We start from the raw sequence: 26,634 nt of genomic DNA on the forward strand, positions 1-26,634 counted from the left end.
AATTATTTATATATATATATCCCATCTTACAGCTATGGGGGCTAATGAGAGCCAATATATATTGGGTACTCTCTATGTGCCAGGTACCATTCTAGATACTCAAATGTAATAATTCACATGATTCTCATAACTTCCTTGGGAGGTAGGTTTATACAGATAAAGAAGTTGAGTCAGTGAAAGATAAATTGACTTCACTTAATACAGAAACCTGGGAAGTGATCCATTCTAGATCAAACTCCTATCTTTCCGATGCAGAGCAGACACCTATCCATAATGTCTTAGAGGGAAAAGAAAACCCTACAGGATTCAAGTATATGCCTTGAAAGCTCTGCTCCACTGAGTGCTCTCTTCCCCAAATTCATCCACTGAGAGAGGCTCATATAAGAGAGCCACTATTCCTGCATGAAACCAAGGCAGAAATTGCAATTTCTTGATCCCTGGTAGAAAGTGGCTTGTGAGTCATGGCTTGTCCATTAACAATGAGGGGAGTCACGAAGCTAACCAGACAGACCCCCAAACAAACATTCGCCTCTGACAGCGCAGGCACCCTCCTGAATGGGAGGGCACTGTCAGCTTGAGTTCCATGAACACCAGCAGAACCTAGCCCTGGATGTGAGAGATCCAGGAAGTGCTACTGTACCCACTTCAGGGTGAAACCCCATCCTCAGCAGAGAGGGACCACAGCACAGTGGGAAATCTTGCATACCATATGTGCTGCAAAAACCACATCTACCTAGGCCCAACTGAGGGGTGGGTTTCGGTTGTCAGTCTGTATCTCCCTCTGTGTTCTGTCTAAGATCTTTTATCCCATAAGAATAAAGTTTTGTGGTATATTTGGGGCAGAGGGAATGATGGTAACACAATACCATTACATCCCAGACAGTTGATAAATGGTTTAGGGTAGCAGCTTAAGTGCCTTAAGCAAAGCTTGACACAGTGGTATTATTAGACAACAATGGCCAAGACTTTCCAGTGAGGCCTGTTGACTCTTTTAATCTACCCACATAGCTAAGTTTTCAATGGCACTATGAGGTTTCACAGATCAACAGTGCCTTACAGGAGGGGAAAAGTAGTCCAAAATTACAGAATAACGTGGTTATACAATCTGTGCATAATACAAATGCAGTTGCAACTAAATCATTACATGGTTATTATCCAATAATGCCTCAAGTGTCAGCAATGTGAAAATTTGTGATCAGGTATTACGGAAGTCCTTCCTTGATTTATTTCCAGCCAAAGCTTACAATAAACAATGTGACAAGTGATGACAGAAGAAGGAGGGAGGGAGGGAGGGAGAGAAGGAGGGACAGAGGAAGGAAGGAAGGAAGGAAGGAAGGAAGGAAGGAAGGAAGGAAGGAAGGAAGGAAGGAAGGAAGGAAGGAAAGAAGGAGTGAGCAAGAGTTGTTTTTTCATCTTGAAGCTTTAAAGAGCTTACCAGAGAGATTGTCAGCCTTAGCCAATCCTTGAAAGTGGCAAATCCTTTGGCCAGTGGAAAGTGGTCTCTGCATTGTTTCTAAAGAGTTTGTTTATTCAAAATATGTCTGCTTTTGGCATTCAGGTTCGAAGTGAGTGGGGGCTCAGGGATATTGGCTGAGGTCAGCTCTGTGCACTGGTTAATGAAGCTGGCTCCTGCCTCTGGCTTCTGAACACCACCAAATAGTCACGACCGACCGAGGGATAGGGACGTGGACCTAAGGGAATTCTTTTAAAGGCTCCCCACTTAGCTGACAGAGAATTAAAGAAGTGGAGGCCTGTTTGCATTTGTTGGTGTACATTAGAAATGAATTTGGGCATTGAGCTTTTAAAGAACTCACTAACGGCAAGATGCACAAAGAAATGCTATTATGTATTTAGCACAGTCTTTGTAAGCTTGGCCAGGCAAGGGGGTTTATCGAAAGAAATATGTAAATAACACAACCTGCTTTACAAAAGAAAAGAGAACAAAATTAATCCAAGACATCCGTGGCATAATACTATTTTCTGCCCTCGGCTTTTCTTTTTATAACTTGAGACATGCAGCCTAACAGTTCAGCACAAACAGTAGCACACTCAAAGAAGAAAAAAAAAAACAAAAAACAAAAACAAACCCAGACCTGGGGCATCCCCTCAGTCCTTAGGAAAAAAACTCCAAATGAGTCGTCAGGCTCACGTACAATATTATTATTAAATCTAACATGATCGTAGCCAAATCGTTGGCTTGGGCACAATCCCCCAATCACCCCTCCTTTTTGGGGAAAAAGGGGGAAGTGTTGGGAGGGGTGGGGGAACCAAGCCAATCAAAGTTAAAATAAAGTCTCTTTCTAGCAAGACTACTGTCTATAACATGTTGTTCCTTATAGAAAGTGGGATATGGTGGCATTTGCTTGATTAACTTGCTCGACAAAAGTGACAGCTGCTGTGGGTGCATGCGGATAAGCTGCACGACGCAGTTCCGCCTTTGTACATCTGTCAGCAAAAAGGGAAGAAAAAAGAGTGAAAAGAGACAAATTGGTCCCAAAAGACACTCCATTCAACTTAGGAGGTTTGCCCCATTCAGGCGCTTGCTGTGCGCCTCAAGTACTGAGAGCTTATTCAATTTCATTCACTCTTTCGAATGAACCCACAAGTGTTTAATTTCTTATTCCGTCGCCTCAAAAAGGTGGGGGGGGGGTGGAGAAGGGGGAGGGCACCTTGGGGACGGGAAGCATTAATGGCAAGGCAGGGTGATCCTGGCCGCACACATTAACTCATGGCTAATTTAGGGTTTAACTCTATGTGCTCAGGCCCTAGACCCATCTGAATATTTCAGTGGGAGACCTGACGCAGACTTCTCGTGTCCTGGCTGGTAGATCCGAAACCATCTAGCTCTCAAGGGCACCCAGCAAGGTCGAGTGTGTGTCTTGCATAAGGACAGTGGCCTGAGGTTTATGCTTTTACCAGGGATGGGGGGGTGGGGGCAGGCTCCCCAGGCTAAGGTTTGGGTAAGTGATCTGGCAAATGTGGAGTTTTTTTTTTTTTTTCCCTCCCAGAAAGAGAAAAAAAAAAATTAGAGTCACACGCAGTGAGAAGTAGTAAGAGGGGAATATGGTTTCCAGAGATTAAAAATAAAGCAAGAGGAAAGGGCGCCATTGGGAGGCAGAGCCCAGCTGCACATGGGGAAAACACATGTTAACTTTTAAAAAGCAGCACTTTGTCTTTCTCTTCCTTGTCCAGGAGCCCCGGCATCAGAACCTGTTTTCTGGCCTCCTTTGCGGGGGCAGTCGCTCTGCGCACACAAACGTTTCCTCCTGGGAGTTTAAGGGGGCTTTGCCATTCCAACCTGTGCTGCCTTGCTCCTGCCATCTCCTCTCCTGCCCCCTCTGCAGGCCGGCCTGCCCCCTCTGTGAAAGCCAGCGCTCCCCCTCCAGCTCCCAGGCCGGCGTCCCGGCCCTGCCCCTGCCCTGCTCCTGAGCCTGCTTCAGTGACTGCTTTTTTAGAGACCACTCAGTGCCATCCCTGGCACATAAGAAGATCCTACCCTTTCAATATGAGAAATCACTTCCCCAAGAGCCTGGGTTCACTAAGTAGACATAGGTCTAATTTTTTAATTGTTTAGAGGACTTCGGAAAAGGGTTCTGGACCCAGTTATAATTGTTAGCGTTTGTTGTCTTGGAATCTTGGAGCTTTGGACAGTGCCTCTGGGACGCTGTCTCAGTATCCTTTTCTTTCTTATCTGCTTGGAAAGTAGCTGTGTGGTGTGACCTAGAGCATTCCATTTACCAATTTACCTGAACGTTTTCCGCGTCATAGCTTGGAAATTAGGCGAATATAAAGACATGCTCCTTTATACTGGGAGTAATGATTACAACTTCAGTCCAGGAAGACAACTCCCTAAAGTCAGTGCAAATTTTTCTGCATAAGAACTTCAACTTTGACTCACAAAACTCTCATGATTCATGACTCTAGAAAGTTTAATATGTGCAAATTATGAAATTGCCCCTAATGTGATTAACCAGCCCTGTTTTAAAATGACAAAGTTGGCACTCCACTTTATCTTTCCGTTCTGTACATGAGTTACAATCCTTATTTTAGAGTATGATTTCTATAATCATTTCTATATGGTATGCAAATTTCTTATTCGGTTGCTTACGTCAATCTGCTTGCAAATTAATGCATTTAACTCTAAATGCACTTCCCGTACCTAAGAAGCAATCAAGGAGTGGGCAGATGCTGTTCGTGAATAATCTGAATTCAGTTCATAGGATGAATCCCTCTCCTACTTCTAAAGTCCTCGTATACGTATCAGAGAATAGTTTTCAGATAAATTATTCACAATTCTCACATGGATAATGGGGGGTGGGATGTGCCACCAAAACCAGAATTTCGTTTTTGACATAATTGAGCTTTAAGGGATTGAGATGACTTTGGAAGTGTGAATTTGGATTATAACTATACATTTTCTCAAAACAGTCGGTTCCTTTGAGAGGACAGAAGCTAAAGGCATGGGGGTCCATTTTCTCAGTGCGCGGAGAGGCCCAGGAATAAATCGTCAACATATCCACAGAAAAATAGGCCCCAGAACAAGGTATTGTTAACCGTGGTCAGTTTGTTAATGCCCAAACTGCACACCTGCCCTGGGCGGCCCAGGTGGCAAACTGGTTAGGAGCCTGTTGGGGCTGAATCACATTCGGCTCATTATTGACATCTCTTAGAGAAAGAAAGAGTCCAGGTACATAAGACAGCTGTTCCTTTTCTCTTGAATATCGCAGTTTTCCAGTCCTCTTGCTCAAAGTTAGGGCATCAGACTTTGGTAGTTGCTGAAAACTTGTCTAGGAACAGAAGTCGGAAACTCGAGTTTGTCCCGGTTTGCTGTGATGCGTCCCGCTGATCAACCAGGAGGTACTGCAACAGCTGCTGCCTGGCCCATGTTCCATCTTTCATTCGGGGTTTGACCACTAGTGACATTTTTACTCAGCTACTAAGAGGACCAGCAGTTTGAGAAGTCATGTTGCATACAGGCAAGCACAGATCTAATTTTGATACTTAAATTGGATTCTCTCTTGCAGGGCAGCAGGGCTTTGGAGGCTAATCAAAAGAGGGGGAAAGGGTATATTTTGCATGAGGGTGCCTGCAGTTCAAAGGCGGGAGAATTTTGCAGGCAGGTATGCCTCACTCCTCAGCTTGCTTTATATTAAATAGGCCATGGAGCTATAGAAAATATTATTTACTTAGGGAGATGGGAGATCTCTGGAGAGTCAGAAGCAGGAGAAATATAATGAAAATTAATAGCCAAGGTATTACTTATGGCTTATTACATTTCCTTTTCTCTCTTTTTCATAGAGAATGAATTCATACAAATCCATGCTATAGAAATGTAAAATGGAATTTAAAAAGTAACTATTTCTTGAGGCTGTTAAGAGAATTAAGTGCATTTAATTCATTTTTTAAAAAGATTTTATTTATTTATTCATGAGAGACACGGGGTGGGGTGGGGAGAGAGAGAGAGAGAGAGAGAGAGAGAGAGAGGGAGAGGCAGAGACACAGGCAGAGGGAGAAGCAGGCTCCATGCAGGGAGCCTGACATGGGACTCGATCCCGGGTCTCCAGGATCACACCCTGGGCCGAAGGCAGGGTCTTAACTGCTGAGCCACCCAGGGATCCCGCAAGTGAGTTTAATTCATATAAACTACTTAGAACAGTGCCTGGCATGTACGTGCTCAGTAGACATTTCCTATTATTAATTTTTTAATAGCAATGTCATTACAGAGCATCTTTCCAAAGTGGGTTCAATAGAACATAAGTAATCTGAAAGATATTAGTAGGTGGGTGATAGAAAGTGGTTTTTTAGTCAAATATGTTTGGAAAATAGGAACCAGAGTTAATGCGTTTCTTTTCTTTACTGCAGGACTTATCTGAGCGCTTAGTTTGTTATATAACCCCGTGACTTGGAATCGCCAACAGCATTTAGACAGAGGATAGAGCATGTGTGTATGTATTCGCAGACACAGTCACAGGCCAGTGAAAAATGCAACCCTGGAAACACTTATGCCAGTATCACTTGTATTTCCTTTTGAAATTTTGCAGTTAACTCCCTCTAGATAGTCTTTTTTGTCTAGAGTTAGCTCCACTGGTTATGATAAAATGGCAAACGTTCCCCAGTGAGAGTCTCTAGTTCTCCTCCTCCCAAACTTCGGAGCTGATAGTTAGAGGCCCAAGTGGGGCACACGACTTTCTCTGCAGCTGGGAGGCCGCCGGCCTTTGGTGCACACGTGTTCTTTTCTTTTGACTGGGCATTGTTCTGTGTCTTCATAATGTTTTTGAACGCATCCCACAGCCTCAAACCCATAAACTTCAGAATCTCCTTGGATTCAGAAGGTGAAAGGCCCTTACTCAAAATTTCAAAACAAGTTCTTGTCCTGGACAAAGAGAGGAGTGGCCTCTATCTGGAGCTTTCCAGTCCAAGTATGTGTCACCGTTGAAATAAATAAAAAGATAGAGACTCTCTGGATTGGTCGAGCTGGGCTGGGAGCCCTGCGATAAGAGGTCACTGGTGTGAGTTACTATGGTAATTGAGCACGATCAGGAACACTTTTGCTCTCATGAGCATTAAAGCACATAATAATAGGCAAACAACAGTGGTTAAAGCAAGCAGGTAGGATTACTATGTTCTTTTGTCAGAAGTATATAATGTCTTGTAGTCAGTTTTAAAGACTTCTCAACCCCCAAATCCACCCCACCATCACCTGCTGAGTAATTTTGTATGCTTAATCTCCTGCCCTCAACGCGAAGATCTCTGCTAATTTGAGGCAAATGGGTATTTCTGACATTAAATAGGGCAGCAAGGAAGCTCTGACCTAGAAAACCCGCATTCTGAAGCGGCGAGAAAAATATTCTTTCAACAATTTTTGTTAAGACTCTTTTGAATGAAGGGGGGGGTTGTGTGGAAAACCGCTTTCACTGCAACGGGAGGTTGCAACCTCCCAAGGAAGGGGGTTTTTTTGGTTGTTGGGTTTTTTTTTTTTTTTTTTTCAGAACAAGAAAAAAAGAAAGAAAAAAGAAAGAAAGAGAAACTTGCAGAGCATCCCCGCTCTCAACTTCCCCCATAAAACTTGTCACTTCGCATTGCCATCCGCTACCGCAACAATAATCACTCTGTGCCTATTGCTAATTGCAAGCACAGCTGAGGCCCAGCGGGGGGCCCTTGCACAGTCTCAGGCCTTTATACGAGGCTCAATCTGTTGTATGGCACTTGTTCACACACAAAAAAACTACCAGCAAAGGCAGAAAGAGGCAGAGTCACAGGTTCCTTGTAATCCCTCCGCCTCCCCGCTGACAGCCCAGCCCTAGAAGCATTCCTGGTTTTGTCCTCCTCTTTACAAAATCTGGAGTGACCTTAAGCTACTAGCATGTCAGCTTTTGAATGTCGAGTTGCCGGCTTCTTCAGGTGCATTAAGGAGCGGGGGGGCTACATCTGGCTTCTGCGTGTCTGTTTGCAGCACCCCTGGGGCGAGCTGTGGCTTCCTGTAACATGTAAAATATGAGTGTGAACTCAGGGTTCATGGCAAGGAACAGGAGGTCATGCCTCCATTCAGTTCTAAGGAAAGAAACTGGGAGTTTGCAGATGTTTTTCTGTATGTGTAATGACACCACCCCCCTCCCCAGCCACCGAGCAACCGAGCGCCGTTTTTTGATAAAATGTGCCACAATCAGTGTGCTACTTGCAGATTTATTCATATCAATTTTTGCAATTTATATATTCAGAGACAAGATTGCTATTTCGGCAACTTTATGTTGGATGCCGTACGTTTGCGTCTAGAGAACGAGGGAGAGAAGTATGGGGCGGGGAGGGTGGGCACAGAAAGAAAAGAAATTAAGTCTGTTCCTCGGGCCACCAGCTGGGGCGTTGTCAAGGAGACAAAGCATCGGACAGGAGGGTCTGTGTCCCCCTTTTGCCCAGCGGTCACTTCCTGCCCAGGCCTGGAGGTGGGAAATCTATTGCTTCTGGCCCAGAAGAAGGCCCATGAATGTTGCTGTGAGGACAGAAGGAGAGTTGAAGCTGGCAGAGAAAATCCCCTCAGTAGACAAGGCTCAGGCCACCTGAAGAAAGGCCCTCCATCCTCCCTCCAGGTTCAAGACCAGGTAGGCCCAAGGACACCCATGGCCTGGGCCTCCATCTGGGCTTGGCAGCGGGCGTCTCGCCCCTCCGGTCCACCTTGCCACCCTCCTGTGCAGGTCCCACTTACAGAAATTTCTGTTCCCAGCCCAAAGCCTCAAACTGTATTTTCACCAATGAAAGACATTGGTGGAGCAAACCTAGAGATTAATCCTCCTTAGCCTGGGGAATAAACGCTCCTCAGTGGGGCAGGGTTAATTGCCGAGCTTGGTGCAAAGATCATTTTGAGGCATTTAAGAAATACATGATTTTTATTAGTACAACTGTTCCATGCAGGAGTTATTTCTCAGCAAAGGGCAAAAGCTTTGCCTGCCTTGCATTATTAGCCTAATTCTACTTAATTGTTTCCTAAAATAAGGGCTTCCCAAACACACATTCCAAACCTTAATAAGTCTGTTGTGCTGGGAGTGATTCTGGATGGGGCAGCTGCTGCCCTTTTGGGCAGAGGAACTCGGATCTCAGGGCTGAATGCTGCTTGATCAAACCTGTACTTGGAAAATCAGGGGTGGGGAGGTGTGTCAGGGGCGGGGGAGTCTCTGTGAAAACCTAGGAGGTGACGTGTCACGCAGTGTGAAAAATGCATCTTTTTTTGTTGTTTGGACCCAAGCCTCTCTGAGGATTCTTAGTTCTCGTCTCTGGGCTTCATTTAATTCTATTTCACAGATTTAGAAATGTTGGCCCCGTGGCATGTTTTAAATAAACCAAATAAATGACTGAGCAAATGCTACCAGATTTGTTCTTTGTTCTTCGCCGTCTCAAAACTCGGCCTTGAGAAATTGTCTCAGTCCTGGTATTAAGCGAAATGCCCATGTTCTTCTCACAAAGAATTTTTTGGCTTTTTGTCAAACATGGTTGGGTGTTCGGATTAGAATCTTTATATTGTTACAAATCTAAGCTTTCTTAAGGAAAGTTTCCTTTTCAGTATAGGAAGTGATTTTTTTTTTCATTTCCCATGTTTTTGTTTTCATTGTGGCAAAATAATCATAATATAAAATTTGCCATGTTAACCATTTCAACGTGTACAATTAAGTCACGTTAGGTACATTCACACTGTTGGTGCGGCCAGTATCCACAACTCTTTTCCCTCTTGCAAAATGGAAACTCTGTACCAATTAAACAATAACTCCCCACTTCCTTCTCCCTAGCCTCTGGCAACCAACATTCTGTTTTCTGTTTCTATGAATTTGACTATTCTAGATCTCTCATTTAAATGGAATCATACAGTATTGGTCCTTCGGCCCTTGCCTTATTTTACTTAGCATCGTGGCCTCAAGACTCCTCCATGTTGTAGCATATGACAGTATTTCCTGTTTTTTTGAGGCTGAATAATATTCCACAGTGGTTATGTATCACTTTCTGTTTATCCATTCCTCTGTCAGAGGACCCTTGTATTGCTTTCATCTTTTGTCTTAGAATTATTATGAAAAAAAAGAATTATTATGAATAATGCTAATATGAAGATGGGTGTGCAAATATCTCTTCGAGATCTTGCTTTCAACCTTTTGGTGTCTATACTAAAAAGTAGACTTGCTAGATCTTTTCATAATAGCACTTCCTAAAGGTTGTGGAACTAGTAGAATAGTGGTATGTGCAGTTGAGTTGAGCTAGTACTCACAATTGAAAATTCACATTAGTGCCTCTGCTTTCCCATCACATATATGCCTTCCTAGCATTAGGTAAATATCTGTGTGTTGATCTTTGGCTTTAGTTTTCTCATTCAGGGAGGGTAAACTATTTCCAACAATATCTTACAAGTATTAGGAAAGAAAACCGTTCAGAGACCATCACATCTGCTTGCAGGCAACCACCTGCCATACTGAGACATGGGATTGGGCAGGATTCGCAGTCCCATTCTTTCAAAAGCAACAAACTCATTTCCAGTCTGGCTTTGGCAAGCTTGGATAATTTACAGAGATTGCCAACAAGTTAATCAAACCATTTTTTAAAAAAGAATGTCTTCCAGAGGGAGACCCCTGTATAGTCCGTGTAAGCTTGTCTTTGAATTAAACTCTCCTGCTTGATTAGCTTTCAGAAAGGATCCTTCAGGACTCTAACTTTCCTTGAATTTTCTCCTCTGCAAGTAATAGTGACAGACCTGACTTGGGTAAGAAGGAGGCAATGCATTAAGTCAGGATCCAAGTATGGATTTATCATTTTGAACGTTGAAATGTCAGTGCTAAAGACACTTGTTGTCGGATATTTCTGTACATTTCAGGACTAGAGTTCAAATCTGGTCTTAATTAGATAACTGCTTATTTTATTTTAAATATTTTATTTATTTATTCATGAGAGACACACAGAGAGAGAGGCAGAGACACAGGCAGAGGGAGAAGCAGACTGCCTGCGGGGAGCCCGATGTGGGACTTGATCCATAGACTCTGGGATCATGCCCCGAGCCAAAGGCAGATGCTCAATGGCTGAGCCACCCAGGTGTCCCAATAACTGCTTATTTTAATAAAAGAAGTGTAAGTTAGACCCTTTCAGAGGAAGCTAAAATAATATTGCTCCCAAATGCTAAATTCTATCCATGTTCTTGTAGTAGAATCAACAGTCTCAAGCAGCAACAACTTAAGTTAAAAAAATCATTTCATTTATGCTATGTCTTCCTTATGGGAAGCCACTAAAAGCAAAAGAGTAGGGGAATGCTCTCAGCACCAGGTTGTAGGTGAATATGGTTGCTGGCCCCTCTTGATGTCCCCATGAGGGGACATCTGACAGCATCAGATTTTCAGGGGTGGAATCTGGAGTTTAGGACTTCGAAGAGCGATAGCACTAAGATGGCTTGGCAAAGACCTCAATAAAATGGGTGCTTTAAGCGTCTAAAGAATTGCATGGTTTAAAAAAGAAAAAAGTAAAAACAACCTCCACTACAAAGGACTTTGGAGACAACTTGGAAGTTCATTCTAATTACCTGTATCCTCTGATTTGGGCGTCTGTGTATCTCTTGGTGTCTTTGTGCTTTTAGCTGAGCGTCCTGAAGCCGTTGACTGGGAAGTACCCATTTCTAGGGACAGTTGTTTGGGGAACCAAAGCCTGAATTATAGTAACACTGGAGGAAAGCACAAGATTGCATCTTTCAACCGAGTGCCCACTTTTAAAAGCACTCAAATGATCTGCCCTTTTCAGAAAGTGTTGCTTCAGCCCTTGGGGAACTTTGACAAATCCTGAAATTTGCATGCGGCTGTTTACTGCTTTGCCCATTTGGCATAGATGGATTGAACATGCCAAGGTTTCTTTGTCAGACCCTCTCTGAATCTGGAATAGAACACTGAATACAACCAGATCCCTGGCAATCCTTAGGCCTGAAAGACCCATAGGGCTGTGGAATTGTGGCTTGGGCTAACGAAACTATGGGTACTTTGGTAGAAGTGTAAAGAAACCCTGGGTGATGCTTTTCACATGCTCTTAAATTACCCATATTGTAAGGAAGAAACATGCATTGAAAGCTTCAAATGTAAAAGATTTCATTACGGTATTTCAATACAGCAATTTAAATAGGTTGTGGGGGTCCCCCCCAACTAATAATAACCCACTTTTGTCACAAAAAGCAAACTGAAGAACTTAGTCATATGAGTGTGGTCAAAGTATTATCTTCCTCTTTGACTCCTTGCCAACAAACAAAATGCCCTGCCCTTCATTAGACACTCTAGGCAAGGTGCGGGGGCAATTTTTCTGATGCATGGCTGTGTTGTGTTGGAGAAAGGGTGCTTTCCAAAGAAACAATTACCATCCACCAGCATTCACTGTGTTTTTTAATCCAGAAGTACAGGTTGGTGACCATGAGATTATACATTGCCTGTTTGCACAGACATTTTTAGAAGAATGGAAGCTTTCTCAAAAAGCTTTGTGCAATCCTCAAAAGCTTGCACTTAGAGAGATAGGATTCCCTATCTGTGACTCAGGGCAGGATAGCATGGCTAGGGTATTAACAGCCAACATGTAGTATGTGCACTCCACACATATTAACTTGTTTAATCCTCACAACAACCCTAAGTAGTTTTTATGATCATCCCCGTTTAGCAGACTGAGGAAACTGAGGCTCAGAGAGGTTAAAGGACTTACCAAGATTCAAACATAGGAGAGACCCAGGTCACCTCCATTCTCTTAGCCAGTAGGCTGCCCTGCCTCTTGGCCTCTTCAGCTCTGCCAGACACTTTCTCTGAGTCTCAGTTTCCTCACCTGTGAAGTGAGACTACAGATGCTACCAGAGACGCAGCTCTTAAGAATTTAGCCATGAGCCACCCAGGCATTCAGTGCTGTCTCTGCCTGGCATATAGGCCTGACCATGCCGTTTTCAAAGGAAATACATATTTAGAAATGAACTAACAATAGAACTCAGATCCTTGTGGATTTCAGCTATCATTTATGCCTAGGATATATTGGACTCAGTCACAAATTTTTAATCCAAGAAAGTGTGTGAAGTTGGTGTCTGGTGGTTATTGGCCTTCAGGCCGAATGCCATACTTTCAAAAAGAGCTCATTTTCACAATATTGGGCTAAATATTACCCTCAATTATAGGCATGGGGCAGCATATATTGTTTGAGGTGTGTGTGTATGTGTAGATATAGATGTTTTGCTTAAAGTGAGACATCACAGTATGCATGTTCTACTTCAATAAAACTCTTTTTAAAGAGAGGAGCAACAGAGAATTGGGTTTTGCACTAGACTATTTTCATTGGATTTGTTACTCTACCCCTAATTGTTTCTTTTATAGTGCTTTCTGATGGCATCTTCTTTAATTTCACATGAAACCCAATTTCTCCAAGGTCCTACTATTTTACTGTCCCCATCCATGGAAAAATGTAAAGCTTATTATATACAATTTTTCAGAACTGAAATTTTCATCAGTGTTAAAACTTTTGTATCTCTAAAGCTCTCAGGAAAATTCAATCCATTGTGATAAAGGCAACTTTTCTAGTTGGATTTCTCCTTGAAAACTCAACCTGCCTCTAGTAAGAACATTCTACCAGTAGCATTTGCTGAGTTACCAACCTAAAAGCAAATAAGAAGAGATCGATCGGGTAGGACTTCTTTTTTTTTTTTTTTTTAAGATTTTATTTATGTATTCATGAGAGACACAGAGAGAGAGGCAGAGACACAGGCAGAGGAAGAAACAGTCTCCATACAGGGAGCCTGATGTGGGACTTTATCCTGGGTCTCCAGGATCATGCCCTGGGCTGAAGGCGGCGCTAAACCACTGAGCCACCAGAGCTGCCCTCAGGTAGGACTTCAAAGAAGAAAAAATACATTGATTCTAGCTAAGAAATGGCATGCCCTCATTCCCATCCAGTTTTTTCTAATCATTTCCATTAAGAGTCAGCAATGATTGTCTCCCATCCATTAGTTCTTTAAGGCTGTTGAATGGCTTTCCCACATCTACTTAGCAATTTTCTAAGCTCATAAAAAGTAGAATCTTTTCAACCCCAAGCCAAGCTCAGGTTCTGCGGGAAACAGGTTCAACAACATTATCCTACTCAACCATTTCTCCTTTGAGAAATTTAGAGCTGAATGACTTGGCCAAGGTGCCGCCTAGAACTGGAGTTGTCTCTTTGTAAACGGGCTGTTACTTTTTAAAATTATTTCATTGAATGGGACAACTCATACAGATGTAGTGGTAACCAACTTGAAGCCTCACACACCACTTACTAGTTGAATGACCCCAGGCTACTTATTTAATTTACCTATACCCTTTTTCCTCATCTACAAAATGAGGCTGTTAATAGTGTCAGCCTCCTAGGAACCCAACTCAATGATTGAATTATAAAATGCCTGCAAAATACTGTGCATAGTACTTGAAACTTATAAGGGCTAGGAGTTCAATGAGTCACTAACTATAGGTTTCCCCTGCTATCCGAAAATAGAGTGTTCTTATGAAACACTTCCTAAGCCAGATTGGTATAAAATGAAGCAGCAATTATCGTTAATTTACATGGAAAAAGTTTTGAGCTTCCCCAGACTCCCGGAATAACCTCTCTTACACTTTTCTGATACCTTAGGATACATCTGGCTAATAGATGCACAGAATAGGGATAAAGCACAGATGCTCAGAGATATAGGTCAAAGCTCTGGTAGCCTGAGGCTGAGATGCTGGGTATAGTTGCCAGGGAAGGAGTTTGGTGGGGCCACTCTCGCCGCTCAGGGTGTATACTCTCTCTCTCTAACGACTTGCTGCAGCTACACCATTCTTGCTTTTTACCTTTTTTTCTTAAAGCAAAAATCCTCTTCCAATTTCTTACAGTTAGCAAAAACGGGTACTAATGTAGGTCTTGCGCAAAAGTGAAATGGCACAAGGTGAACGTTAGAAAAGTGGGGGTACCTGTATTTTCATTAATTGTGACTGTGTGTGTTGCAAATCCGGTACCCAACAGTGCTTCGCCTGAAACCGTGGACTCTGATGCCTTATACATGGTCATATCTAACGGGGTTGCTCGAGTCAAGGACATACCATACTCTCGTGACCAGTGAGAACAGAAGCACACAAATCTTCTCTGTTCAGCCTCTATTCCTTGTTGCCACTTACTGAGTGATATGTGGTTTGCTCCAAAGACAAATGAATCATTAACCGTAAGGTCTCTTTAGGACATCAAATTAACATCAAGATAGGGAATGCCAGTTTCAAAGGAAATACATATTTAGAGATGAACTAACAATAGAACTCAGATCCTTATCCATGCAGGAATTTAGACTCGTCTAGGTGGCCCTGATGGCAGAAGACTGTAAAGGCAGCAGCAATCCTGTGGTAACCGTCTTGTTTGCTGATTAGAGATTATCCAAATCCAAGTGGAAGTCCAGTTCCTGTGAACCCTCCATTGTCCAGTAACATGCGAAGTATTCATTTTCTCTCTCAATCCTGCAGCACTCCCAGGTGATAAAGTTTCCAAGGGAACAGGGAGCCCATGGGCAGGGACTAAGGAGAAGTGAATGAGTCACTTCTCATTTGTAAAATTTAAGGGGGGGGGGGGGGAGCCAAAAAATATAGTAATCAAGTCCAATAATCTTTTAATACATCTTAAAAAGTCAAAATGAAGGCAAACAATCCAAGTTGAACAAAATATCAGAATATTAATTAAAGACAAGGTCGGATCCTGCATTTGCAAGATCCTGCCTCACTAGCTTCACCCTAATCCTGGCTATCGTGAACCCCAATATTATAGAAGAGACATACATAAGCATTTCTTTGCATGAAGTCAGTGTGTTTACAGGGCACCATGTGTTACCTGAGTATATCTGCATATTAATTGTCTAAGCTCCTACTAGAAATGAATCACGAAAATTCCTTTGTATTGTATATTGAAAGGATATCTTTATGTTTCTGAGAGTAATAATAGTAGTTGCTAAATTTTATTGATTTTTTTTTAAAAGATTTTTATTTATTTGAGAGAGAGAATGCAAGTGCACAAATACGAGCAGGGTGGGCTGAGGGAGAGGGAGAGAGACATGTAGACTCCATGCTGAGAGCCACTCAGCTTGATCTCAGGACCCTGAAATCATCACCAGAGCCTAAACTGAGAATCGGGCGCTTAACTAGCTATGCCACCGAGGGGCCCCATTGCTAAGTTTTATTGAGCGCTTAGTATGTGACAGTAACTCTGCTAGGCACTTTACATAATTATCTTTTTAATGCTCACAGTAATCCTATGAAGTAGGTACTGGTGTTAACCCCAAGAGGAGACTGAGGGTCAGAGAGTTAAGTAGCTTGTTTGAAGGTTATCTAGCTAATAAGTAGCCAACCCAAGCTGAAGCTGTAACTTAACCACACAAAGTTTGAAAAATCACTCATTATTCATCTGAATCCTTTTAATCTACTATTAAATCTAGGTCAATATAGTCTAAAATGTGCTTTATGTAACCAGGATGGTTGGGCAGCGATCTACCACAAGACGTTTTACAATGGAGTTGCTAAGAGTTCATCTGTGTCCTATAAGGCTCATGCATACCATTCCAGAGGTATTCCAACATGAGCAATTTTCTCCACCACCACATGGCTTTCTGTGGTCACTTGCTTGGCTTTCTCCCATGTTTTGTAGCATTTCTTAATGCGAGAAAGAGAGAGAGAAAAGCATAGGGAGATGGTGGTGATGGTGATGAAGATGTTAGTGGTGATGGTGGCATGGTGGTGCGGTAATGGTGGTGGTGGTAGTGGCAGCAACTAACATTTATCGAGGCCTTATTATGTGTCCAGTACGGTGCTGAGAACCTTGCTAGCAAAGCTTCCTCTCATCATCAAAAAGCCTCTGAGAAGGGCTGATTAATCCCCTTCTTCTGATCAGGAAACTGCATCTTTGAGAAGCTTAATAATTTGCCAAAGATCACAAAGCCAGGGAAAAGGCAGGTGAGGCCTGTGTTCTCAAGGACTACCCTGTAGAAAGGAAGAAAGACTAAATGGCAGAGTTCTCAGATGAGTCTTCTAACTCCTCCTCAGTAGAACTTTCAGATCTGGTTGCAACTGTTGGAGAAATCCCCAACTTTCCAAGGGACTTCCTTTGGATGGGCACCCTTTTGGGTTCCAGTTCCAAAACACTCACAGAATTATCCTCAGAGAATATTTTGAATGGGCCCCAGGTACTGGGGATTTTATTTCTCTAGTGTTTCTTTAGGATTAAAATAACCTTACTTAGTAAGTTTCTAATACGTGATCTAAGGGGAGGCTAGCGAAGGAGTCATGATTATACTTAAATACTCAGTCCATGCTGTCAGCTCACAATTTTAATCCTAGGATTTAGGGTGCATTTTACCAAAATTTTGGTGTTTCAGCGTTAGGATATCTCTGGACCAGGCATATCTGAACCTAAGACAAAACAAAATGGGGAAGCCTTAAATTGTTTTATTTCCTCTTTTGAAGAATCCTAACTAATCTGCTTTGCATCAATGTCAAATAGAGCAAATCTGAATAAAAAGCACTGAGAACAAGCAGGAACAACCCAGATATCCAGCAATGTGCTGCTAAGTGTTTAACCACTGGCTTTCTGAGAGGGAGAATGCCCTGGTTTGTGGCATTTGCCAAAGTCCATGGTGAAAATGAAACTAAGGCCTATTGCTAGCCGTCAGTGTGACCCCCTGGGTATGGAGTTGGAAAGAGGGGCACAAACTCGTCACTTCTGACCAGCACACTACTGTGTCCCCCGCCCCAGGGAGGAGTAATTCCGTGATCAGCTATTTCAGCTCAGTGCCTAATCCTGAAGAGCTGCCACTTCTGGGCTTGCTAGCTATGTGCCCTTGGGCAAGTCGCTTCACCTCACTGTTTCCTCCTCTACAAAGGATAACATGGAAGATCTTTTTCACCTCTAACATTTTAAAGTTCTAGAAGGCAGTGACTCTTGCTTCCTCCGACATCCAAATGCCTTTAAGCGCCTTTCTGGAAAACCAAGTTAGCGCTGTGCTGCATCCAAGCGCTGTGTGCCTCCAATTTCAACTACTGAGCATAAGGTTTGGAAAGGAGTGACTTACTCCCTTTTGCCTCTTTAAATGCGTAGCCAATGGGGCATCATACATTTTTTACACTTCTTTTGCTAGATGTGAGATCCAGGAGGAAAGGCATGGATGTTCCAGGGCTTTCTTGTTCTCCTGGGGTGGGAATCTGCAAGCGTGATACACTGATCCATTGCTATACGCATTTCCTACCTCCCTACCCTTTCAGCAGCAGGGAAAGAGAATTAATAATATTCTACCTTTTTATTTTTGTTTTTATTTTTTTACTCTCCGAAAGCCATTTACAAGAATGGGAATTACTTACACAAAGTGTGTGTGTGGGGGGGTCGTTATTTTTTTTTTCCCCCCTGAAAGGTGGCACGTCTCTCAGCAAAGAGAAAAAGGCATGTTGCACAAGGCTTGCTGGCAGTGATATAAGCCAGCGCCGGTTTGCCTGTTGTCACAGCCAAAGCAAAATGCCACCTCTGCCTAGAAGCCAGAGTGCCACATTCCTCTTTTGTGTCCCTGAGATGCACCCGTCATGTGGCCCTGGGTTGGTAGCTTTGGTCAGGAGGTCCCCAGGCTCTTTGATGGTCATCTTCCAACCCCAGGAGGTGGGGTAGAAGGGAGACCAATGCTTGTGACTCTCAAAATGTATTTCTTGCATGTTAGAGAAAGCCAACAAACAGAATTTGAGGGCTGGGCTGAACACAAGAAAGCCCCCAGTTGCTGAGAGAAAGGTAGGGCTGCAGTAACACCCGTGACCATTGGTATTTCTGTCCCTAGACCCCTTCTTAACAAACCCAGTTGCAGTGACAGCAAAAGCTCCAGAATCCCAAGGCAGGAGGTGCCAAAAACACTCCCCAATAATCACTCCCCCACCCCCCAAAAAAGTTTCAGTAAAATGTTCTCACTCCTAGAGGGGAAAACCTGTCCATGCCTGAAGCAGCTTGACCCGAGCAAACCCCCTCCTACATGGAGTGAACTGTGAATCTCAAGGAGAAAAATCCCCACCCCCCACCCCGCCTGCTCCCTGGGGAGGGACAGAAGGTTCCTAAAACTGACAGTTTCGCCTCCATGATCTTTAAAAGAGCAGAAGTTGGCTGTGAGGCTGCAATGCCGCCTTGATTGGGGTAGTGTGGTCTCTGTTTGCGGCTGGGCTCCAAGGAGAGCCACAATTGGCTCTGATGAGGAAGGAGCCTAGAAATGAAAGATTGCAAAGAGGGCTTCTGAACGCCATGGCTGAGACTGTGTCGTTTCTTACAAGGTGAAACTTGGCAGTTCTACCTTGCAAGTAAAAACCCAAATTAATTTTTTTTAAAGAAATTAAGTCAGAAACAAGGCTTCAGAAAAACTGTGAGTGTTAGGCATAAACTGATTTTGGATGATCTTTAGGTGAGAAAGGGTGGAGTTACCATCAGAAACATGTTTTTATTTATGCTTTTCAAATCCCCACTGGTGTGCAATGTGTGTGCGTGTGCGTGTGTGCGCGCACGTGCGTGTGTGTGTGTTGGTTAGAATGAGAGTATGCATCGTCTCAGTTCTCTAGCCACTCTTTTTTCTTACATCTTTTCTGTGCACAGTTCATATAGATGCCCTATAAATAAATATATAGGTCCATCCACACCTTTTCATTTTATTTGTAAATTGTTTGGTATAAGCGGCAATGCGTAATGAAACCTGGTGAAGTTTAAAAGATTAGATTTTTTTTCATACTGACACTTCATAACACTGTTCATATGTCTCCGAGTGAGATTTATGAATATATGAGCAGTACTGCAAAATTATACCGCACCAGAGACTTCCTGCACCACAGGGGTGGCAGTCTAAAGTGACACAGCTTCAAGCATTTTTCACAGACAAGAAGCAAAATTTAACCCCCTTAAGGGGAAGTATGATTTCAACAGCTTGAAATGAGCTCATTTGTAGATGTTTTTTTTTCTCTCATCTTCCATAATTTTTTGGTGTTAAGATTAAAACAGATTGCACAGCCAACGTAAGGGCATATAAGCTGCCCAGAGTATTATTTGGCCCTTAAAGAGAAACCTTCTTCATTGTCTCTATCCCAATGCCCCATTAGGGTAAATGAAGGTAAACTTCACCCTCAATTCAATAAGGCTCTCAGCCTGATTCCCAGAATTGTCCTAAGCCGACAGGGTCTGGATTTTTCAAAAGGTAAGTAGCAAGTGACATCAATTTGTTCAGTGGAGAAACCCCCATCTCCCTGGGCATCCGAAACAGTGGCATCAAGAAATAAACAGTGACTTGAACGAATCTCAACTGAGTAAATTAACCAACAAAAAGGAGAATCAGAAGAGCAAAAACGGTCTATATGCATTGATCGTGTATGAGATGTCGATAGCGGAAGAGTTCTGTCCTAGATTCAAAGTCCAAACCCATCTCTTTTTAGGCTGAGCTGGTGCCTTGTGATTTTGTGTCAGTTAATGTTCACGATGTCTACGCTTTCAGATTCTCTTTAACCATTTAGTTTCTCCTCAGAACAGAGCAGGTGCTCAAACATGGCCTATTCCCTCTCTACTCTGTAAATGCTTCGCGATGTGTTGGCTGGAGAACTTTTGTCTCTTTTTTCAGCAATGGTACAACAGCTCCATGAACGTGATCTGCACCTGGCTGACGGACCGGATGGACTTACAGCTTCACATTTATCAGTTGAAAACACTAATTAGGATGGTAAAGGTAAAAGAAAAAATAATTATTCTTCTTTGCAAATAGCTCACTGAAATACATTTTATTGTCAAGCTGCAGAACTTCCTTAACATAAAGAATATTGGTTTACAGAATAAAACAAGATGATTTCTAAAACAGCATCCCATGCAAGAAAAGCCTCTGAAATCACTTCGGGATGCATGGTTAATTTATTACTCAGACATCCAAGGAAAAATTAACAAAAAGGAATTTGATATTTTATCCAGGCCAGAAAAATACTTTATGTGTCTGTCATGCAAAAAATACCGCAGAGGCCATCGTGCCCTGTGCATTAGACTTTTTAAAAAGCTGGTTTGGGTTCCATTATGCTAATCACATCAATTACCAATTTCATTTATGGTTTAATTAAATAAAATTTTGCCACAATTAATGTAATAGAAATATTTACCTCCAGCTATTTCTAAATATGTCCTGTGATCATTATCAGGATGCAAATCAATATTGTTCTCATAGTTAATTGAAGTAGTTTCTCTTACAATGCGTGTATACAATCAAATGGGAAGGATCACAAAGGTGAGATAACATACCCTGAAAGTAGCTTTTTTCCCTGTTCTTGTGTGTGTGCCTTGGACTAATGATAATTATTTCAGCGTGAAATCTCAGTGGTTTACATGAAATAATAAGATCACAGAAGGGGGTAAATACGTTTTTGATCATTTCAGTTTCCATTTGATGCTTCACCATAGAGGGTTTTAAAACATTCGTGATGCAAAAATCTCATTCAAAGCAGAAAGTGTCTTTAAAAATATTTTAGTAATAAAACGTAGCTGAATTGCTATTTCTTAACAGTTTGCCAGAAGTCCTCCTCCCACCCCCCTCCTTCTCTACTCCCTATCCCCTCCGTCCCCCACCCTTGTCCCCCACCCCCACCCCATTTCTTAGTCTCTTTAGGATTAGCACCATTTCATTGAAGGTGCTCCTCTACCCCAGTGCTGACTTAAAACCAATTACCGTTCTGTTGAGTGTAATTAAAGAGAATTATTATCATCTGCATTTGATCTCACAAAGCGTCTGCCCAGGGAATGTTACAGACAGCCATGTATTGCAGCTCTTTAAAAAAGAAATGTTTGCACTCAGACCCTAGACCCAGCCAAATTTTCATATTTTTAAAATTTCAGTTCCTTAAGGCAAGCTCACTGGCCACTGCCTGACCACTTAAATTCCATTTCCTGGCAATAAATACCTCTTTGGGGGATTTTTGTTTGTTTGTTTGATTCTTACTGGGTGGACATGCAAAGAGGACATTAATTTTAATATTTTAAAATATCTTCCCATTCCTGCTATTTCTAGATCTATGTTGGGAATATTGGAATTAGTATTTCATTCAGAAAAATTTAGCAATATTTCATTAGGAAGATGACTAGAACGCAAGGGCCTGAAGTCTGAGAGGAGGTTTATTCTTAGCCTTCTGCCAAAAAAACACAGACACGAACCACAGGGAAGGGACAGAAAGGTCACTGGCCAAAGAACTCCCTTCACTTTTGCCAGAGATGGGCGCAGCATAACTAGTGTCACAACACAGAGGTATGAAAGTAGAATTCACCACCACTTCCCCAGGCACATTATCCAGAGGTCTCCTTCCCCGAGGCAAACTTCCAAAATTGGTTGGCTTTCTTTCCTGCCTCCACATCCAGTCCCTTCCTTCCTTCCTTCCTTCCTTCCTTCCTTCCTTCCTTCCTTCCTTCCTTCCTTCCTTCGTATGTATTCATTCATCCAACACTGGATAAACACTAGTTGAGCCCCTCCCTGTATGTTACAAGATGAAAATTTTTTAAATGACTAGATATATATGGTCACTGTCCACAGACATTTAGAATCAAGTTAGGGAATGCTGCTCTGGAATTTGAATAAAGGGGAGAATATTCCAATGTTTTATACCTTTCTTTTCCCCAACATATTCTGGCACCAATTATATTATCTTAATAGAAAGAGAACGACTGATTGAGAAGCCCAACAAAATTAAGTTAATCTTCTGGATATCTGGTCTACACCATGCCTAGAATTTACTTAGTCTCCTACCCTTTCTAGTCAAGATGAAGACAAGTTAGGTAGCTACCAAGCTACCTAGGAGAGCCTTGCAGTTTGATCCATTTTTAGGAGGACTGTTTAACTTAGTGCCCAAATCAGATTACTTTTACAAAGTAAAGAAGGTGCCATGATTAACCATGCTGGGACAACTGGTATAAAGTGGTAAAGGGGACACATGGTCATCCTATCCATCATCTGCTATAACTGGACTTCATTGAGCTGAACTGCGTTCACTAGTTAACTCTGTAGTCATCACAACATGTGACCCTCAAGAGGGGTTGACATTGTGATTGTTGCTACTATGATTGCATTTGGTGGACAACAAGAAATGGAAGTCCTAATGGGAATGCACTGAAGTATGTTAACATTCCTTCTTGTGCACCTTCAGCAAGTGTCCTATATCAATGGAAGAAACACACAGCAGAATCAGTAGCTGAAATGATATGCAGTGTGATGAGAAAAGTTGTTAGAGAGAGACCTTTTTCCCAAAAAATGTTAAGAAGTAGACAACAGCCAGATGCTTCTGGTCATGTTCAATTAACGCTAAGGGATTTCTAGAAAAAAAAAAAAAAAAAACAGTCCCTGGAATACCTCAGGAAATCCGAGAGAAATCGCCTGAAGGAACAAAGAAAGAATTTGTGGTACAGTAATACCAAGCCATTGTTCTTGAAAGAGAGCCAAATTTCTTCCCCGAGACCATAAAGTTGTGAAAGGAATAGATACACTTCTTTCCCAAGGAGATGAGAAATGAATTACATGCCTGTGACATATTGATGAGGCATTAGCGCTCCATCTTCCCCATAATTGTTGCTGCCCGTAAGAGGTTTCATATACTAACATACATATGTCTGTCTTGTGAATGAGACAGAGGGATATGCAATTATGAGCCTCAAAAATATTAAAGACCAGACTGCCAAGGATATCGAAAAATACCATAACTGTTGATCCATTATTTATGTGTTATGGCCCCTTACACAGTCTATCCTATTATATTATACTAACCTAAGAGAAAGAACCAGACCAAAAAAAAAAAAAAAAAAAAAAAAGGAATCAAAACAATTATGGAACATTTCCCTTTATGGAACTGAATAAACACAAGCTTATGTTCTTTGCTTTGTCTCAGCTAATACAGTTTATCCTGCCACAATTTCTCATTTTCTGTCATTCGGCGAATCTCAGTTTTCAGTACAAGTGAAATCTGAGCATGGTGGCTTCTCATTTGACAATGCATAAAGTGGGACACTTAGGTGAAGGTCAGTGTTCTCACAGCCACAGTGCCTTGTGTCCTTTCCCTCCCTTCATGGAGATGAGATCTCTCTTATCACTGATCTTTTCCCTCCTTAGAAAACCTATAGAGATTTCCGATTGCAAGGGGTCCTGGACTCCACCCTAAACAGCAAGACATACGAAACCATCCGGAACCGGCTCACTGTGGAGGAAGCCACGGCCTCAGTGAGCGAGGGTGGGGGCCTGCAGGGGATCAGCATGAAGGACAGCGATGAGGAAGACGAGGAAGACGACTAGAACTCGAAGGCCCGAGTCCTTTAGGACAAAGTCTTGTAATCAATGCATGTCCTTAGTCTGTTAGTTAACCCCATTAGGGAATTTCTGTCAACTACCATGCCCATGAGATGTTTACCAATACAGTTGCCATTTTAGCTATGTGGTACCAAGATTAGCAAATGACCTTCGACCCCACTGATTTCCTGATTCCATGTCTATATGTTTACAAGCAATATGGAGCACCATTCTTTAAATACTGTTCATGGAAAATACATAGTCCAACTGCTAGGTGTGTTCCTGTTCTCAGCAAAGTTAAATGATGCTTCATTAATGTACTGTGTATGCACTGACGGTAAATGGATGTGAGGGCGAGTATACCAAGTATTTCACTCCTTTGTTTCACATTATGTAGATGCCAGTTATTTAAATGAGTACAACGAATTAATTTACTTAAGACACATAGATCTGCTTTGTTTTTTGGAAAACAACAGGCAAGGCTCCAGCAACCAACTTTTGGTTTTTTGTGTTCCCCTGAAACTAAAAAAAATGAGCCCCTGGTTTCCTTGTTAACTCATCCTTTCATTGATCCATGTAGTTAGCCACAAAAAGGATGGCTACAGACCAATGGATTGACCCTCTCATTTGCCACGACAAGGGTGAGCCTATCATGAGTTAACACCAAGCACAGTTCGGAGCAACTGACTTCTGTCAAAGTTTATCCTATTAAACGTTATATTTTGCTTTTATGTTTCAATAACCGTGTATGTAAAAAACCTGGATATTTAAATTACAACCCTAGACTATAAATGTGTTTATAATAAGATATGGAGATTTCCTTCAGTAGATTGTAACCATAATTTAAATTATTTTGTTCCACACTGTTTTTTATATCTGTCATGTACATTGCATTTTGATCTGTAACTGCATGACCCGGGGGTCCTCTGCAGAGCTATTTCTTTCTGTGTAAAGTAGTGAATCCATCTTGCTTTTGCCTTATATAAAGCCTACAGTTATGAAAGTGTGGAAAACTGTGGCTTCTCAATAAATAACTATTCAAATGTCCTAAGAATATGCTTCCATGTCTTTTTTTCCTCTGTCTCTTTTGAAAGCCAGAACTGAAACACACACAGAGTGGGCAGAGGAGGGGCAAGAGCAGGGAAGAGGTCATTTCCTTGAAAGTGTTGGAGAGGTGTTTTTTTAGTTTTGGGGGTTTTTCTTTTAAAGATTTTGTTTATTTATTCATGAGAGACACAAAGAGAAAGGCAGAGACATAGGCAGAGGGAGAAGCAGGCTCCATGCAGGGAGCCTGATGCGAGACTCGATCCCAGGACCCCAGTGATCACAACCTGAGCCAAAGGCAGATGCTCAACCACTGAGCTACCCAGGCGTCCCAAGAGGGGTGGTTTTCAAATGTATGTCTCCCCAAGAGACAGCCGAAAGTCCTGCTAATTCAGACTCTGCTAATTCAGAACTGTGGGCATTTGGACATGTTAGGCAGATTATGCTTGCATTATAGGATAAATAAGGGTCTGCTAAGCAAGAGAGTAGTGTAAACGAGAGAAATGTTTCTCCTGTATGAAAAGAAGGCCAACAAACTGTTTTTAAGCACTACTTTAACAGCAGTGTTTGCATTCAAACAAAGCGTGTGCCAATTATATATGATTCTTATATATTTGTTAAAGCATAAGATTCTCTAAGATATGGAGTACTCTTCTTGCTCCCCAGTTCTTGTCCACAAAATAATCACCCAGGTGTGAAAGAAATCAAACACTTTGCAGCCTTATCTGTTTTACTTGCGTCTGTCAGTAAACCAAGCTGACCTTTCCTTGGGGTTGAGTGAGGTTTTAGAGAAGTGAGGAAGTCATCAGTAGGACCAGGTAGACCAGATATTCTCTACCATTCAACACCTCTGAATAGTACATCCTACTCTCTTTAATCTTTAAAGTCTGCAGGTACAAATCAACAGTACTTCCTGCCCTTAGGGATTACAAGGATAACTCCCGTTTATTGAGCAACTATTCTGTACCAGGCATTCTGTATGTAATACCTCCTCCAAATCGCACAACCACCGCAAGGGGAGAGGACTGTTATTATCCTCATTATAAACAAACACATTGAGGTCAGAAAGATTAAGGTTACTTGCTCTGTGGTTACACAACTCCATACAGAAACATTAATCCAGAGACACTAGCATAGAATTGGTAATGCAGATGGTGGGGGTATACCATTCAGGTGGGAAAGATCTTTGCCCAATGGCACCAAGCTAAGTCATTGTGACAGAGTCAGAATTTTTTTTAAATATATTTGCATCACATTTTTAGTTGCAAAGCTAAAACGTAGTTTTGCAACAATTGTAAACAATTCCAAAATGTGCAAAGTAAAGAGAGAGCAGGGACCTGGTGGATCATAGAGTTGGAAAGAGGAAGAAAATGCCCAGGAGCCCTGGAGGAGAGCTAAGGGAATGAGTTAGAGAATTACTCAAAGGGCATGATCCAAAAGACATGAGAAGCAAGTCTGAAAAGATTGTGCCTTCAAAATCAGGGGTGAAAAAAAAAAAAAAAAAGAGTCCTTCCAAAGGAGATTTCAGCACTGAGGGTCCTGTTGAACAGCATCCTCCAGCTGGCACCCTCGGAGGAAGGACTGGGCAGAAGGAAATGAAAGCAAACAAGATCAGAAAAAAAGAACTCACCGGCGTTTAAGTCTCAGGTCATCCTTGAGACAAACTCAACACTGAGAAATAAGCCATGTTATCTTTTTTTTTTTTTTTTTTGCCATTTTGATATCTTAAGTTTTCTTTTTTCTTTTTTTTTTCTTTTTTTTACTTCTTTGGGACAAAA

The 26,634-nt window shown here is 42.1% G+C and overlaps 1 protein-coding gene across 10 annotated transcripts in view; it reads left to right on the plus strand.

Moving 5' to 3' along the window:
- Positions 1–24,866, plus strand: part of CADPS (calcium dependent secretion activator) — a 459,608-nt gene extending 434,742 nt beyond the window's left edge. For all 10 annotated transcript variants that reach the window (XM_077858238.1, XM_077858239.1, XM_077858240.1 and 7 more), the window contains 2 exons: positions 20,132–20,236; positions 23,639–24,866. In XM_077858238.1, the coding sequence (XP_077714364.1) occupies positions 20,132–20,236; positions 23,639–23,818 (285 nt within the window). In that variant the 3' untranslated portion in view covers positions 23,819–24,866. The remainder of the gene's footprint in view (positions 1–20,131; positions 20,237–23,638) is intronic.
- The last annotated feature ends 1,768 nt before the right edge of the window (positions 24,867–26,634 follow it).

The sequence above is a fragment of the Canis aureus genome, chromosome 19 (genome assembly GCF_053574225.1).
Source record: "Canis aureus isolate CA01 chromosome 19, VMU_Caureus_v.1.0, whole genome shotgun sequence".
NCBI classification, from domain to species: domain Eukaryota; kingdom Metazoa; phylum Chordata; class Mammalia; order Carnivora; family Canidae; genus Canis; species Canis aureus.